The sequence below is a fragment of the Daucus carota genome, chromosome 7 (genome assembly GCF_001625215.2).
Source record: "Daucus carota subsp. sativus chromosome 7, DH1 v3.0, whole genome shotgun sequence".
Classification (NCBI taxonomy): domain Eukaryota; kingdom Viridiplantae; phylum Streptophyta; class Magnoliopsida; order Apiales; family Apiaceae; genus Daucus; species Daucus carota.
Window position 1 is genome coordinate 28,342,284 of NC_030387.2, and position 17,970 is coordinate 28,360,253.

General features: G+C 33.2%; 2 protein-coding genes across 8 annotated transcripts; one reads left to right on the plus strand and one right to left on the minus strand.

Annotated features, from left to right (window-relative positions):
- Positions 1-5,424: 5,424 nt before the first annotated feature.
- LOC108194841 (protein GRAVITROPIC IN THE LIGHT 1) lies at positions 5,425-6,828 on the minus strand. The gene has a single exon (XM_017361778.1). The coding sequence runs from the start codon at positions 6,826-6,828 to the stop codon at positions 5,425-5,427; it is 1,404 nt and encodes a 467-aa protein (XP_017217267.1).
- A 986-nt stretch (positions 6,829-7,814) lies between these two features.
- LOC108193221 (snRNA-activating protein complex subunit) lies at positions 7,815-17,780 on the plus strand. Of its 7 annotated transcripts, none has more exons than XM_064081628.1 (12): positions 7,978-8,118; positions 9,803-9,864; positions 10,565-10,625; positions 11,412-11,478; positions 11,585-11,637; positions 12,012-12,264; positions 12,645-12,733; positions 12,859-12,943; positions 13,777-13,875; positions 15,918-15,974; positions 16,532-16,792; positions 17,294-17,780. In XM_064081628.1, the coding sequence occupies exons 3-12, from the start codon at positions 10,618-10,620 to the stop codon at positions 17,579-17,581; spliced, it is 1,260 nt and encodes a 419-aa protein (XP_063937698.1). In that variant the 5' UTR covers positions 7,978-8,118; positions 9,803-9,864; positions 10,565-10,617; the 3' UTR covers positions 17,582-17,780. The 7 variants fall into 7 exon arrangements, with proteins under 7 accessions (XP_017215286.1, XP_017215285.1, XP_017215284.1 ...); XM_064081629.1 differs by having other exon boundaries at positions 12,015-12,264; XM_017359792.2 differs by lacking the exon at positions 10,565-10,625 and having other exon boundaries at positions 7,828-8,118; positions 9,806-9,864.
- Positions 17,781-17,970: the final 190 nt, after the last annotated feature.

The window sequence follows — 17,970 nt, forward strand, 5'->3', positions numbered from 1 at the left end:
TTATACACAAGTTAAAATTTTATTAAATACTAACTATATATATTTATTTTTGATTTATCTTTCAAATTTTATATTTATAATAAAATGTAATTTATTTTAATAAATGTCAACATAAAATAAATTTTTTATCAAATTATTTATGACATCTTTTAATTACTTTCATCCCACAAATAATAACGAGTTCCCCTGCATATACACTAATTTTCTAATTAAAATTATCTAATTTGATATTTAATAAAAAAAATTAGTTAGGATGTGATTTTAATTAGAAAATTAGTGTATATGCATGGGGGGCTCGTTATTATTTGTGGGATGAAATTAATTAAAAATTATCATATAAAATTTGATTAAAAAAATTATTTTATGTTGCATTTTATTAAATAAAATAACATTTCATTATGAATATAAAATCTTGAAAGATAAATCAAAAGTGAATATATAGTTAGTATTTAATAAAATTTTAATTTGTATATAATTTATAAATAATATTTTTCTGAATATAATATGTAAAAAGAGTAAAATATGTGGTTAAAGAAGAAAACAAAACCATCAAAAAACATTAATTTATTGTTTCACGTGAAAAGAAGGGGAGAGAGACCGTATTTGTTGACTTGTCGCTGAAAAAGATACTGCCTCCGTCCCTTTTTACTTGTCACTTTGACTTTTTGCACGTTCTTTAAGGTGATTAAAAAACATACTTCTACTTATTATTTTTAAAATTTTCTTTTTCTGAATTAAAGTTTATAGCTTATATTTTTATTCATAAAAAGAAAATTTCAAAAAAAAAATGAGCGGAATTATGTTTTTTAATCGCCTTAAATTACGTGCAAAAAGTCAAAGTGACAAGTAAAAAGAGACGGAGGTAGTAGTATTTATGACAGCTAAACATGTGCCCTGAGGTCATAGGATAGACAACCCGTTATATTATTATAGAAGGGAGATAGTGGAAGAAAGTAGTGGGTGTAACAGTGAAAGGTAGTGTTCAAAAATAGTAAGGATGATAGGTTCATTCTTTTTGGGACTTCCCAAAAAGGAATAAGGGAAAAAGGAATAAGGGTCATATAAAATGAGACGGAGGGAGTATTAAATATATAATGACAATAATTAAGGTGATTTATAAATAACTTGTGACTTAGGAGTAACTTTTATGAAAAAAAGTTCAAAAAAATTAAGTCACCGAAAAAAATAGCTCAAACTAACTTTTAGCTTTAAATCGGTGTCTGACTTAAATCTGACTTTAAGCCGACTTTTGAGCTATTACATAAACGGACATTTTTTAGTTTAAAATCAGAAATAACTTAAAACGAGGGTTTTAAATGGAGACAAACAGACTCTAGTATATCGGTGAAATTTATATAGGTCAGAATTATCAAATATCAAAATTTTATTATTATTATATAAATTTTTGTTTGATAATAACTATTGTTATAATACTATAAAAAAAATTTATTTTGATTGAAATTTTGTAATGTAAAAATTATTCCACCAGCAGAATTATATTAAAAACAAAATTATTCATTTTAATTTTTAAAATTTAAACAAATGAATTAATAAAACACTTTTATAAAATTCTTATCATGTTTTAGAATTCGAATAAACAAAAAATCCCTACCGATTTCATCAGTCAGATATGTATTAATACAAAATTATTTCAAGCTTTATAATTCGTAAGATTGCGACAAAAATGAAGAATAAAAAAAAAGAATGAGGGCGGTAACGAGAAAATGCCCAAAATCTCATATTTTGAGAAAAGAAGTGCCCAAAATATATATTATCGGGATAAGTGCCCTATTTACCCAGTTAGACACGCATTGCATTGTACACATGCGTGTATCTCCGTCGTAATCGTACAAATATCATCCGCAATCCTGTAGTCCTTTAACTATACATTCACAGATAACATCAAACAAATAGCATGCATTTTCAATTTCAAGTATATATACATTAATTATAACACACAAACAAAACCCAATTCCTTATTACATGTTTATACCCAATCATGATATATACAACCAATTAACTTAAATTCGTCGTTTGCTAGAATGCTAGAATGAAGGTAAGGCCGCTATCTTGTACTAACGTAATCGGTGATTTGCTAGTGATGAGTCAGGCCAATCAATTAAAAAAAAAGTGACAAGATCACAAGAAAGTTGGGGAAAGTACTGGGTTTGATGAATTGAATCAACCAAACCGTAAACACATGAGACAAGGATAATCCATTATTCAATACTATTATGTGTCATGATTTCACCTAAATGATGAACACGTGACAATGTACAACATACACATTCTGTGAATGCGACTTCAAAAGTTGCGCATCCCGGAAATGCGTATACAATGCTTGTCTCATGAAAAAATATTCACATGCATTTAAGTGATGCGCATTCATCATACACGTCTTTAAGAAATGCGTGTTCTAGTGGTTATAAAAGGCACTTTATTGATTGATGGTTATTTTGGTCAAGATTCAGTGAAAATCAGTTATAAAAAGCTCTCAACCGGCGGTAACACATGACAAGCGTAAAATCCATGAATAGCGACGTCACTATTACTATTCCCGAACACAAGATCATCGAAAATTCAGCAAATTAGTTTTCGATTAAAGTTATGATCTAAACATGCTAACCTCGAGTAAGACTGTAAGAGTAGGTGGAAATTGATGATACACGTCAACTTAAAAAAATGATGATACTAATTTGGTGTGCGAGGGATTGTGGTGATTCTCTAAAAAAAGAATGGAGTAGTTAAGGAGAACATCCCAAGCTTCTCCGATAAAGCTATTCAGATTCCTAAGAATTTTCTTCGTAAGGGCTGCAATTTTCTTGACAACGGAAAACATCGTGAGGTTAATACTTTTGAACCACTCTCAAACTGATTTTTAAACCTGTTTATAGTAAAAGATGTGTTCTTCTGAAGAAGTTGTTAATCTCTAGTGCGTTTAGAAATTGCGATCTGTCTTGGCCTTAATTTAGTCGAACAACGAAAGGAGGTTTCAGATTCAATGAAAAAAGTAGGACGGATGGCATAACTATGATCCTCACTGCATTTTAGTACTGAAAAGTAACTCTGTTAACTTGTTGAAACCCACTGTTCGATTTCTTACTGGTTCTAATCTGCAAAATAGGAAGCAAGGCTTTGGTTCCTCTAATTAGGATTCGCAGGAGTACGCCAAAACTTCTTCATATAGCTATTTAAGCAAAAGGAAAATACAGCTAAAGAAAAATGATGCAGTGCATACTGCATCATTTTATGACAAGGAAGCATATTAAGGCACTTCAAATTTCAGGAAGAAGAATTAGGTAGCTTTTGCTTTTCTAATTTCTTTTATCCTGTGTGTAATCCTAAACATTGTGTTGTTTGTAAGCTCTCTGAACATATAACTCCCATGACCTGCCCTAGGAATTCACAGAGTCTGTTAAGAAATCTAGTCCAGTATCAAAAAGTACTTGATAGATTAACAAGAAAAGATCAGAATATTTCTTTTTTACGATTATAAAACAAAATTTTGAATTTCAAAATCAATGACAGATAATACTATAATATGGCTGTTTCTTTACTGTGTGGCAAGTGTTTTAAAATGTATATAAAATATAAATTCACAATATATTTTAAAGTTTTCTTTTTTAATATCAGAAGGAAAAAAGTTTAAGATAGTAAAAGAGGTATTAAAATGTGTGTCAAGCTCTCTAACCCAATTGTAAAAATGAAGCTGGACATAAATTGTAAACAATCGAGTGGGACAGATGACAGGACAGAGGGAGCAATAGTTAAGACTTGATAATTCTTCCAATACCCATTTTTTGTTGTATGAGGAGGTAAAAAGTAGAGGTGATAGCTTGGAGAAATTCGATCTTTGACATTTTCACCCTATCTGCTGAACTGGAAGAGTTCCACGAGCAAGAGATGAAGCTAACAAATTATGTTACAGATGCAGAACATCCACCAGCCGAACCAAAAGTATACTAGATGTTGACGATGAATCAGATGAAGTAGCTTTAGTTTCTTGAAAGATCAGAGAATTGATCGGAAAGAATAATCTGGAAGACAAAAGTGCAAAGACGACTAAGATTCACTACCTCTCGGAAAAAATGTTCCCATGAATGAGTACAGAACATTAATATTAGGAAAAAGAAAATTACAACAGATAATGGGGCCATTTGGCTAACCTAATTTATCCGATAATAAAGGGCTTATTTCTGGATAAATACATTAAAAAGATTATTAGATTATGCTAAGTAAAAGTTTGAGATGGACACGTCGATGAAAAGAGGTGACATCAAGGGATGAGAAAAGCGGAGGATCTCACATCGGAGTTGATGAAAAGAATGCTAAAGAATTAGGTCATGCATTTCACCTTCTATAATCCACTAATCACGCAGGAAATTTTTTTCCCATGAACGAGTACATAGTAAGCCAACAGCAAACCACAAGAGCTTAGGAAATTTACATCAGAAAGATTAGGTAAGCAGAAGTCCAAGATGAACAGTTTAGTTGGTGAAAAGAGTGACCTGCAACATTAAGAGATGAGAAAAGCTAAGGATCTCACATCAGAGTTGATGAAAAGAATGCTAAAGAATCAGCTATCCATTTTCTGCAATAAAGACACAACGAAATGTTGTCAGTTAAGTAAAAGATTGTGCCCCAGCGAAAACAGGCAAGGCATAGTCGGGGAAAAAAAGAGATATCAAACTGCCCAGGAAGTTTTGAGCAGAATTATACCAGAACCATCACAAACTACTGCTGCTTATGAGATTGCACATCTAGAGAGGTGGTGTCCAAAAGCAAAGAGAAGAGTTCTTAAGTTAATGCAAATGCAAGTCAAGATCATTGGTGAACAATGGACATCGGTTGTTATTAAAAGAAAACAAGTCACTTGATACTTAAATAACTATCAATAACTAGGTTGTCAATGGCCCAGTCATGTTACTGTTATATAAGAGTATTTGTTTAAACATCAAAGCTAAGCACAATTTGACATGTAGTTTCGAACATCAAAACACCCTCACTACCTAACAAGCTTCACTGAACAAATTTGATACTCAAGAAAACAAAATGATATACAGATTTCTCTAACACTAGTACTCGACAAACTTTAGAAATAAATCTGAGCAAACAGAAACAGATATACAAAGAAGAAAAAGAGCATGTACTAAATAAAAACCAACTATCATTTAAATATGTTCCCAGAAGGCCATTGATCAGCTAAAGCAGACATCTTGTCCAGATGGCAGTCTGCAAATTTTTGTTTGTATCAGGATAATCAAACCAATAAACACCTGTTGTATGTCCACAAGATAAATCCTTGTTTGCAATTACTTTTTCGCTGTCCACATAACACATTCCAGTCTGACTACTATGTACACTTTCAAAGCCAGTAAGACACACACTAGAATCAGTAACTGTTGTTTGGTTCAAGACCAGGTTCTACAAGGCAGTAAGATACACTTGGGATTGTATAATCGTTCTTGCGATTCTAAAACCTGGTAGTACTGTCAATCCAACCTTCGCTCTACTCTTACCAGGCAGTACATTTCTCTTTAAGATGTCTTCCATGTACACTAACGAATAATCAACCCCTCTCTCCAGCTGAAATATTTCGACCTTGGGACTAAAAGAATGTGCCAGTTTATGAAGCAACCATACAGAGCTAGCCATTTTAACGAAGGACTCATAAAATACCTTTAACGACTTCCAAGATTCTATTACGACTTCCTGGTGATCAAAATTCCTAAATATTGACAACTCCATTGTAGGATGTATAATTTGTTCATATTTTCTTTCACAAAACTTAGAAAAATCACAGTCTGGATTCCTACTCAATATCTCCATCGGAACACCTGACACATGCTCAAGCAACTCCTTCATACAACTATTATCCCCTTTACCCAACCCATCGCCATTACAAAAACCCTCACTTCCCTCCAACCCAAAATCCCTTGAATCAAAACCTCGGAACATAGCCAAACAAACATAAGACAAAAACGCAAACTTATTATGCTCTTTTTTCGCATACTCCACATCAGAATAAACCGAATTTGCAGCTAAATCCAAATCCCACCCAGCTTTCCTCATCAAACCAATCAAAATCTTACCAAACCTTCTCAACAACTTATCCACATCAGCCAACATTGACTCGAAAACCCGAACAGTCAACAGAAGATCGGTACCACCAGACTTATTAACCTTCAAATAATTCGACAACCTTTTCGACCACTTAAAATTACACATTTCAACCTCACTCAACTTCTTTCTACAAACCAAAACCTCATCATCTTTAACATCAATATCAAACTGCAATCGATTAACCATCGTCTCCAACGCCCTTAACTTACTCTGATTCTCCTGAACTTGAGCTTCCAAACAAGACCCAACTAACAAATTCACATCAAAATCAAAATCAGGGTTCAATCTAGACTCCTTATACAAATTTCTCACCTCATACAGCTTCTTCAACTGCAAGATCAAAGCTTTATCAGCAACCCTCACAGCTTCTTCATCAAACGGCACATGGGCAGTCTGCAATTGCAAATAAGAAGCCTCAAACGACGACGTAATGGCAAAAAGAGACGAAATTAGGGTTTCCGCGAATTGAGTATTGATGGGTTGGATTGAATTCGGGGAAGAACATGTCCGGGTCGGGTCGGGTTTGACAACAACAACTTTCTGGTCAATTGTGAACTCCTGGGAGTCGAGGAGAGTGAAATTTGGTTCAGTATCTGAAATGGGCTCCTCTTCCTCGGCGAAAAATTCGACGGTTTTGGCCTTAAATGCGAGTGCAAATTTTTGAAAATATTCAGAGATTTGGGGCTGTTTTGAAGATGCATCCATTTCTGTCATCTGAAAAGAGCTGCAAATTAATCAGAGTATATACATTTTTAATATGCAAAATGTGTGTGTGAATTGATGTGCTGTAAAGAGAGAAAGTGTGTGTTTAGACTATAGAGTGGAGGAGGTGCTAGTGGTGCTTTGGAAGACTTTCAAGGAAGGTATGTGTGTTTCAAGTGAAAGTTGAGAATTTCATCTAATTTTTTTCTAAATTTGTGTATGTTAAGATATTATGGTTAAATATATTAATATATTATTTCAAAAATATTTTAATATTATTGCATTGGTTTAATTTAATTAATTTATTCATTTACATGAAGAAAAGAATAATGAATATCAAATATTTAAAATTCTAATCGCTAAGTATCGATACTAAAATGAGAAGTATAACTATAGTAGTTTCCGAATCGATTCAAGTACTCGACATAATTGTTTATTACTTATATATAATTAAATATGATTTTAGATATTATATTTTAATTTATTTGATCTATTCATTTGTGTGATTAATGATTTGGACACCAGGTATTTAATACTCTACTAATTATTTTTAAATAATAACACGTGTCAACACAGAAATATGACAGGTTCAATTATGGGTGCCGTTGGTTTCTCAAATTTTGGGAACAACAATGTTGTTATTTTTACTCTGACCATTTGACTTTTGGGCACTTCACCTAACGGTAAAGAACTAAAGCCCAAATAATGAAAGCCTAAAAAATACTCCCTCCGTCCCCCTGAGTTGTATACATCGGGGGACGGGGACGCGGCACGGACTTTAATGCTCCTGTAAAGTGTAGTTGTGTAATTTATTTTTAAAATTTTCTTTTTCTGAATTAAAGTTTGGATGTTATATTTTTATTCAGAAAAAGAAAATCTCAAAAATAAGTTACGGAACTATATTTTATAAGAGTATTGAAATGTGTGTCGAGCATTTGAAAAGAAACGTATACAATTAAATGGGACAGTGGGAGTAAAAATATGATCGCGGCGTGACTGAAACACGTGCTTGATCCCTGTTCTCGTGGAATCAAACCAAACGAAATTTTTCATCGATTGTTTATTTTTATTCCAATACTTTTGCAAGTAAATAATAATGTAACAAGTGTTCCAAGTTCCAACACACAGACACCAAGAAATTAGGGTTTGGCAATCATGGCGGAGGTAGGCGGCGATGGCAGCAGTGATTTGTACCATTCAATTCCACGCGGTGGGCCGCTCTATCTCTCCAATCTCGTTGGCTCTCTCACTAACCTTCCATCCTTCAGAAATCACCTCCTCTCTCAACCCCAGGTAGTACTATTTTTCACTCTTCTATCCGTCACGGTTTCATATTACGTGTCCACTTTTGATAATATTACAAAAAGTTAACTTCTACGAAAAACTTTCATTTATGATCATATTTATGCACTGCACTACATTAAAAGTCGAAGTGGACAACTATTTTGAAACAATTTCTTCTTCTTAAAAGGGGACGTCTAATATGAAACGGAGGTGGTACCAATTAATATATATTGTATGTATGTTATGCAATTCTTTATTGTTAAGAGTATTGGTTATTACATGGGTTCTTGTGGTGTTATGAAAATCCTGAATTAGGTTTGTTTTGATATGCGGAATACAGGGAAAAATTTAAATGGCTTAGAATTCTTTTAGGATGAGGGAGGGAACGGGGGAATGAGATTTTGATGCTGAGTTTCTGGGATGAGAGTAACTATATAATTAAAAGCGAAAATGATGGAACAACAGTAGGCCAGATAGAAATTAAAAGATGCGAGTAAAATTATTGAATTGAAACAGATATCCAGAAAAAAAAGCACGGAGAAAAGATTAAACACAGTATTCCCTCTCCAGGTGTCCTTCAGGTATTGGCTAAATATTCATCCCTTCCAGAGGACATCATTTGGAGATTAGCTAAGTGAACGACATCTATCTATTTAACTTATCTTACTTCCAAATTTATGAACCCGTCTGTTAATTGAATGAATTAATGGTAACCCATTGGCTGCTCAGTGTTATTAAACGTGATATGCGCACATAAGCGCAAAGTCCTCCCGATCATAAGTGCAATGCGAAATGTGTAGATTCATTGAAGACAATTAAATATACATATATAAATGATATAGAAGTAGAATATTGTTAATTTATAGATAAGAAGACATTTAACTGATAAAGCAACCAAATTCATCATCATTAAGATCCAAAGTAGAACAGATAAGTTAGAGTAAAAACAATTCCAAAGTTAGTCTATTCTTCTTCTTCGTGATCAATATTCACAAAATCGTGATCTTCACTAATATGATTAGCATCCTAAACAATGTCTTCTTCATCATCCTCAAGTCATATGTGTATATATAACAATTGTATGTATATAAATAAGTGTATTCAAGATATGTGTATCTTATATATGTACTCCTATGTATCTATATGCAGAAGATGAGTTTAATCTTTGTCTGTTCGATATCTCTCGTTCTTGTATGTATACTTGGTTTGAATCTATTAGTGTCAGTTGCCATAAAGTCTGCAGGATTTTTTTTAATACCTATTTCCCTTAAAAATGACTCATTTCGACAAAAGCGCACTTAACTTGCGCTTTTAAACATGACCTATTGGCTGCTTACATTGAGACGGAGTATATATTGGTATGTATTGAAGCGAATAATTGCCTATGAAATTTACAGATAATTACCTACAGAATTGGACAAACTTAAGTCCTTCACTGTGTATTTGCATTCTTTCAGACTGAACTGGTCGTTAGGGTTTTAGAAGTTTACCACATTAGTTTTGGGCATTAGGGGTACATGACTCGTCAAACACGAGGACCTATAGTTTTCTTTATCAATTCACATATTTTGTTTGTAAAATATTCAGTTATCAATATGCTAGTCTTTTTGATTATGCGCTTCCTTAGTTTTTTGCCATTGCGTTTTTTGATTAATTTTTATTTATTTGTTTGTCTGTTTTGCTTTTGCTGAAGTAGGATCTTCGGGAAGAGTTAGGTCAAGATTTCAATGATACTGGTGAAGAAGATGATTTATCGTAAGGGATTCCGAGTCAATTTTTTGTTGTTACATATATATATATATATATATATATATATATATATTTTTGTTTCTCCTGTTAATTCATTTCATCATGATCATGTGCTTTGCGATAATAAATACATTGGCTGAATAAATGAGGAGATTAAGCTGGTCAAAAGATACGCATGAGATGGGCCAAACGGTTTTACTTACATGACGATTTGACTAGCTTTCATTAGGAACTTGAGTTTAGCATATTATTAGAATACATTCTGCTCCTTTGGACCTCAGTTCCTGATTTTATACAATTAGAAAAATTTCAAATTTAGGGAACCATATCTTAAATCATTATTAGAAAATGCATACATATACATAGAAGAGTTGATGATTGAACAAAAGAGTGACAATGTTGATGACTAATGTAACTACATCTGGTCATTTTTTGTAAATTCATGTATTCACTTTTCTCTTACATGTTACTTAGATGTAATTAGGTAGTACTGTGACATTAAATTTTGTAGTTTCTGGAGAAATATTTAACTAAACTAGTTACGTTGTCTCTCCCAGTGCAAGGAAATTTGTTAATTAACCTATCAAAGAATGCATAAATGTCCTTGATATACACAAACCCCCCTCCCCTCGTCCAAGCTATATGGCTATACCCTGGCGCACTATCATTTATCCCTTCTTGATGGCAGTACTTCATTGGTTTGCAGGTTTTTCTGTATGTACTTCTTAACATTAGTGGGGCTGTCGCGATTATCTGTATATGCAAACGTACTAATCTTTAGCTCACCTAATTTCTTTCTTGTACCATAAACTGTGAATATCATTCTTTGATCTTTTGATCATTGATAGATGAGTTACAAGATTTTTATCTCTTTATTTAGCCATAAGTATCTTCTCCCCAAAGTAAGATGCATTGTTCTCAGGCTTTGTCTCTTGCAAAAGATATATGAGTTAAGTTGCATTGTACCTGTAATAAAATGATTGAATTTAATTATATGAGAAAAGTTCTATGGAGACCACTATTTCATCGTAGACTTTGGAGACCACTTATATTCAGCAATTAAAACACTACAAAATTTATTGTTTTGCGAAGTACATTCTATAAATATCACTATTTCACTGAAAATATTGAAAATTATTTATGCTAAACAAGCAGAACATGTATGTTCTGCAAGATCAACAAATGTTCCGCACACTAAACATGGTTTTGTAAAATAATATGTTTTTAAATGTTTTTTTTGCCAAATGTATAAAATTTGCAAGATTGTCAATATAATAATGATATTTGTAGAACATGATTCGAAAAATAATATGTTTTGCAATGTTTTTATGGAGTATTTTAGTTGCAGTACATAAGTGGTCTCCAAGTCTCCAATGAAAAAGTGGTCTCCATAGAACTTATCCCTTAATTATATACTTATTGCTTGTGTGCTGGCCCTGCTGGGTTAATACTCATTTACAGGATATGTAATCCAGTGCAATTTCTAGTAGGCAATAGGCCTCTATTCTGTTATCCTAATGTGTATTAAGTTTTCATATTCATGTCTTCCACAGGGTGGACGAGCTTAAGATAGTTACAGAAGAAGAGTTAGTTGATAAGGCATTTGACATCGCATTCAAAGTATGGTTACTTCTTTGATAAAAATATCTTTCTTAGTTACTTTTCACGTATAATTAATGGAACATAGGTGTTATATGTAATAACATTTTACTTGAAATGCATGCAGGATGAAGTGACTAAAACAGTTCCAGAAGTTTCAGAGAAGTGCTTGGACGAAAGGTTAGTATATATCTGCATTGATTTAATTTTTGATGTTCTGTACAAACTAGATCTACGATGGCATGTCTTTGTAATCATCTCTACAATGCCTAGTTGTACACTCTGGTCATTTTTTATTTGTGTTGCAACTGAAGAAGTTTTCATTTAGCTTATCAAATGTGTTGCATTGACAAAAGATAACTCACATTTGCTGTTCAGGTCTTCAATATTCCAGTGCCTAATGACAATGGTTTTAACACTTATTTGTAATGATATCTCATATCTTTTATTATCAATGGGTTGGTTCTTGGCTGATTTTTTTTTTTCTCAGAGAAGTAAATATTGTTTCATGCGAAGTAGCTTATATTCTTGCAATTTCTTGTATTATTTGTCAGTAGAACCGAGATTGGAAAAATATCAGAGACACGAGACAATGCTATTGCAGAAAGCTCGAAAAGTGGAACTGATGGTGCATGTTTAGATGAAATTGGCATAAGCGACTCTAGTGAGAGATTGTGCAACAACTCAAAGAAGAGACAGGGAAGGAAAATAAAGAGACAAAGCAGTGATAGGAGAAAGAGAAAGAGGGATGACAATCAGACCATAGATATGAAGAGGAGAAAGAGACCAAAAAAATTAACTGTTGAGGTATGTTACTCCATACAATCATTTATGATCACTTAAAATGCCCCGCATTCTGTTTGTTACTTGTGTTGGTATTCCTTCCCTTAATCATATTTAGTAAGACATGGCCATTTGGACTGAGAGTCTCTTGGCACAGAATTTTATGTTTCCATGTTGAACATTGACATTCTATCTTTTTGTCCGTTGTAATTCACAAGATTACAAGCAAGGAAAAAGTTGTTAATCCAGGATAAAGATCCTCCAGTACTTGTGCTTTTCTTCTTCGGCATATTTAATAAATGAGAATTGGGGAAGTTTGTGCTACCTAATGTGTCATTGATGTTTATGGATTTACTAATATACTAATTTCTTAAGTTGGTGTTATTCTTTCTATTGTATATTAGGAAAGCTATACTGCAAAGGTGAAAGAACTTGAAGGAATCAAGGAGGAACAACTTGAAGACAAAGCAGCTGCAAAGCTACATTCTTTCAAGTATGTATATACTGATTTATTAACTAATAGTTGGTGGAACTCTTCTCCATCTTTGAGTATGTTAATTATTATATGAGTTACCCAAAATAATTTTGAACTTTGTTTCTCTAATTTCATCTTTGCAGTGGTAGGATTAACGACAGCACAATGACTTCTTCAGAGAGACTTGACAGAACGACATCTCTTAAAAGTAACAATTCCACAGCAAAGGTATATATACTGGTATATTAATCTGGTTGATGCATTTGGACTTGCGTTGTTTACAGTGCAGTGCCACATACATTGCGCACTAGATAAAGCTGTGGTGTTGTTGTATTTAGTGCATGAGCTTGTTTGTTGTCTTCATATTTGTTATCATTAGGCAAGTCCCTGAATTCTACAATTATGTTTTCAGCTGCCCTGCACATATGACACAAGTTCAGTAAAAGGGTCAATATCTGATTTAGCAGTGTAATTTTGGACTTCCAAACACTCAAAAGATGCAATCATGAACCAAGGTACTGTTTGGGGTTGCTGTTGCAGACAGCAACAGCAACTTTTCGCTGAAAAGCAGGTGAAAAACTGTTTGGTAAATCTGAAAGCAGCTTTTCCGTACAGCAGTTTTTAGCTGAAAAGCTGCTTTAAAAAAAGCAGGTCCTCCCATGCTTTTGGAAAAAGCTGCTCTTCAGCTTTTCTAGAAAGCTATTACAGATTTCATTATCAAGCCTCATCAAAAACATTAATTTTTTATATTATAACTCAAAATAAGCAAATATCAAAAAAATTACCAAACAATTTTTTGATTTTTAAAACAACACTTTTTTTACCAGCACTTTTTCTGATATCATAGTATTTTTTAACAGCACTCCCAAACAGACCCTAAGCAATTTGAGTTACTTACATGCCGTACTATCACACTAAAATTCAAACACCAGAAGTTAAAGTCATGTTTTGTCTTGGATTTCTAAAATTCTAAATTAAATTGTCATATCACTTTCGTATTTTGTTTTTTCACCGCACCTTTTGAATTGCTAAACACATTATATTTTTTGGATGCTTAACAGGCAAGAATATCAAGTAGTCGTGAAGGGCAAGTAGTCCAGCCAGGAAAAGAAGTTACTCTCTGTGTGGAGGTTTACCATAACAAAAGGACTTGGCAAAAGGTAAATAATTAATCTTGATCTCTTGATGAATACATTTCACATTTTTTCCCAATTTGTTGTTTGTGTTACATCTATTTTTTACTTCATTTGTGAATGATTAATACCCTTTAATGTTTTGGACCTTTAAGCAGGCTTGTAGCAACGACATATAATATCCTGCATCTTGATTTTAACAGTATTTAATTTAATATATGCATGAATTTGAAACCATGTACAGTATTTGACAGGATTGTGTCATAGTAGTACTATAGTAAGGGTTTTCGAGTCTTTTCAGAGTCAGTTTCTAGATAGTGTCTATATATAAGGCTAAGAGATTTAAATTTCAGTTTTGTGATCTGAATGATATGAAATGGGACTAAGTTCCCCCAATTTCTCTCTCCCTTCTCTCTAAGTTTTTTCTATCAGTGTTATCGAAAGCATTAAGCGCACTGAGGCTCAAAAGTCTCTGGAGCCTAGGCGCAAAGCGCAAAAGCGAGGCGCGCGCTTCTTTGAAGCTAGGCGCATGTTTTACAATTTTTTTTATTTATTATTTAGGATATATGTATATAGGTATATAACATAATTTATACTTCATAATATATTAAATCGCACTTTAAGCCAAAAATAACTTAATTTATCCCTTATAATATATTAAATAATACTTTTAGAGGGAAAAACAATCCTAAAATTATATATTAAAATTCAAAAAATGTGTTTCATAGGCAGAATTCCAGGCTTCCAGCTCCCAACAAGTAGATATTTTATCAATCATCTTCACAAAAATCATCTTTATTACTAGGGTTTGTGCTGACTGCTGAATGGCGCTCTTCAGAAGATGAGAGCAGAGAACGGCTAGGGTTTTCCCCTTTTAAAGTCGTTGAAAGCTGAGAGCCTGATATAGCCTTTTTATTTGGGCCTAAAATTCTTTCTTTTTTTTGTTATGGGTTAGTACTTTTGGGCCTTAAAAGTGACCCAAAATTCTTTTTTTTGTTATGGGTTAGTACTTTTGGGCCTTAAAAGTGGCCCAATAACATTAAATATCTTATTATGCGCTTAGCTTCGCTAAAGCGCGCTTTTCTACCGCTTCGTGCTTAAGCGCGCTTTGTGCTTCAAGGCTAAAAGCGCGCGCTAGGTTAAAGTTGCTTCGCCTCGACATATATGAGGCGCTAAGGGTGCGCTTTGCTTCGCTTTGCGCCTAGGCGCGCTTTTAACAACACTGCTTTCTATAGAAACTACAATTTTATTCCCCAAGTTCTCTATATCTATCTCTGTATCTTCTGTTCTATTGCTCTCATCTCTATTTGTTTGATCTCTCTCTACATTTCTACTACAATTTCTCTGAATTCTCTGATCAATTCTCTATTTCTGCCTTCAATGTTCTGTATCACTCTATTCGAACTGTCATCTGAATTTTCTTATGATCTCTGAAAAGACCAAAAATATACATAAAAACTCACAAACATACATTCAGGAACAAGCAGTTCCTAACATTATCCTAATTTCCAAACTAATATGTTGAAGACCATAATGCAATCTACATAATAAAGTGTTGAAGTTATTTAAAAGTATATATTTTACTAAATAGGAACTTGAATATATTTCAATTAAAGGATGACATTAGTAATAGTTGTTGTAGTGTGGCTTGTTTTTTAATATACGCAAGTGTTAGACAGCCTTCTCTATTACTCACCATCATCCCCTATATATATCTCCCTGGTCAGAGTCTTCTGCATGACATTAAACTTGTTTTCAGATACTTCATACTAATTTACGTTCTCCATCTAGTTTAGTTACCATATTTTACCCATCTTACTGTTTCTGCTAGGTAATTGTATATGGAGTGTAATGATTGCTTCTTACACGTAAACTCAAAGTATTCATGGAACTATTATTTTTATAATTAGGAGATAGAAAGTGCTCTCATCCATCTCAGAATTAATTTCTCCTTTCTTCACCCATATTAGTATCAACAATTTTGTGAAATCCTCTGTAGACTCAAGAGTTTTTAGTTTTGGGGCGGCAGCTTTTGACTGAGTTGAGGGATAAGATATATTGCTTGACAGATCAGCTCATGGAAAGAGCAGGGCAGCATGACACTTCTGGATATTTCCTTATTCGAGGCAAGTCTTTTAATCTTCTATATATATATATATATATATATATATATATATATATAATGTCGGTGTGTTTTGCTGGGTGAATTTGTCTTGCATCTTTTCTGGAGGAGTACATGATAAAATCAACTGACTTGAACATGACACGAGTAAATTAAAATTCTATCATCCTAAAGACAGAGTAATTAGCATTTATCATGCTACAAAGACTTTTATATAGCTAATGAGTTGCACAGGGAAACTGTATAAATTCCTGCATTCTATAAACTGTCAGAGTCTATAGCGAATTTTTGCTACATTGTCTGTAGTATTCTTTTTAAAATTTGCAATGAAGTTCTACCGCGTCTCATGCAGTCATGCTGTTTGAGTAAGAGTCAAGAACTGTTACCTAGGAAATTATTAATAGTTCAATCAGGTGACAGTTGATTATATCACACTGGCCTAACCACATTGGCCTTCTGCAGCATTACAGTGATTAAAAATTGTTTAAATGCTGAAATTGTGGACCTGTACATATATAAAATTTGAATCGCATGGTGCCCTCGCCCCTCTCCATTGTGCAGAATGTCTTTTGCAATGATCTGAGAGATACCTCTGCAATAGACTATAGCAAACCTATTCTGGACTGGCTTAAAGACTCAAAGAAGGAAGCACTTAAAAATTGGGAATATATTCTATCTGGAAGATTACAGCCAAGGCAGAAGGCCCTCGTAGATAATAAAAAGAAAGAAATTTTGCCTGGGTTTAAAGCTGTCCGGATGCAAGAGACACAATTTTGTGAATTAAACTTCCGACTCGGGGCTGGATACCTATATTGTCATCAGGTATGGTTTCATGATACTTTTATTTGATGCTCTTTAGGTTATGAGGTACTTTTTCTTGCATGTCATTGCCATCTAGGATTAGTGGACGTCTCCAGTATTGGCTTTGCATGTGTTAGTGCAAAATGTTTTGTTGCATCGTTTAAATAAACCCTATGAAGTATTAAAGTCCACAAAGTTTAGCAAGTACAAGATATTATAAGAGATAAATTTTTTGCTATGAAAAAATTTAGGAAGATTTTGTAATTAAGAAAGTGTTCTGTGATCTGAATTTGCTTGCATTTTGTTAAACTTTGTTTGATCTCATCTAACTTTTGTCCTCTGCCAATTTTTTTAAGGGCATTCTACCTTGTAAAATTCTTACAAAATTCTTACAAAATTCTTCATATAACTAATAAATTTTTTATAAGATTAGTGCTCTCTTTTTCCTTGTCAATTGCCCTTTTCTTCTCAATAAGAAACTAAGAAGACGTCATGTTTTTCCTGGTTTGTCTTTTTGTCTAGGGTGATTGCAAGCACACTATTGTTATCAGAGATATGAGGCTGATTCATCCTGAAGACAGACAAGATCGATTTGCTTATCCAGTTGTAACATTCCAAATTAAACCACGGATCCGAAAGTGTTCTGTATGCCAGATATTTAGAGCCAAATTGGTGACAGTGGACGACAAATGGGCTGAAGAGAATCCTTGCTGTTTCTGTGATGCTTGCTATTATATGCTTCACTATTCCAACGAGTCCTTGCTGTATCCAGACTTCTCTGTATATGATTATCACCATGATCAAATTTGAACTGAAAACATTTTGCATGCAACTGTTACTTGTTAGGAATATAGAAAAAGAGTGTCCTGCTTATCAATCTTTGTAGTCTGAGGGGGGCTAATGTACATAAGAAAAAGAAGTTTTATCTATATAGGGATTCACTAGTGTGAGTTTCCATAAAAAAAACATGATGGTATGTTAACTAAGATTTTGCACTTTGGTGAGGTAATTGATGAATATTTAACATTTTTAGAAGAAAAATTTGCTTTGTATTTAAAAAATTAATGTAAATCATGATATCAGGTTAGGATATTTGAAAAGGATAAACTCAAACTTAAATCACTACTTCAAATAATTGAATAAATAAAAATACTTTTATTTAAATATCTTTTCTAGAACATATAATCTGTCAAACATGT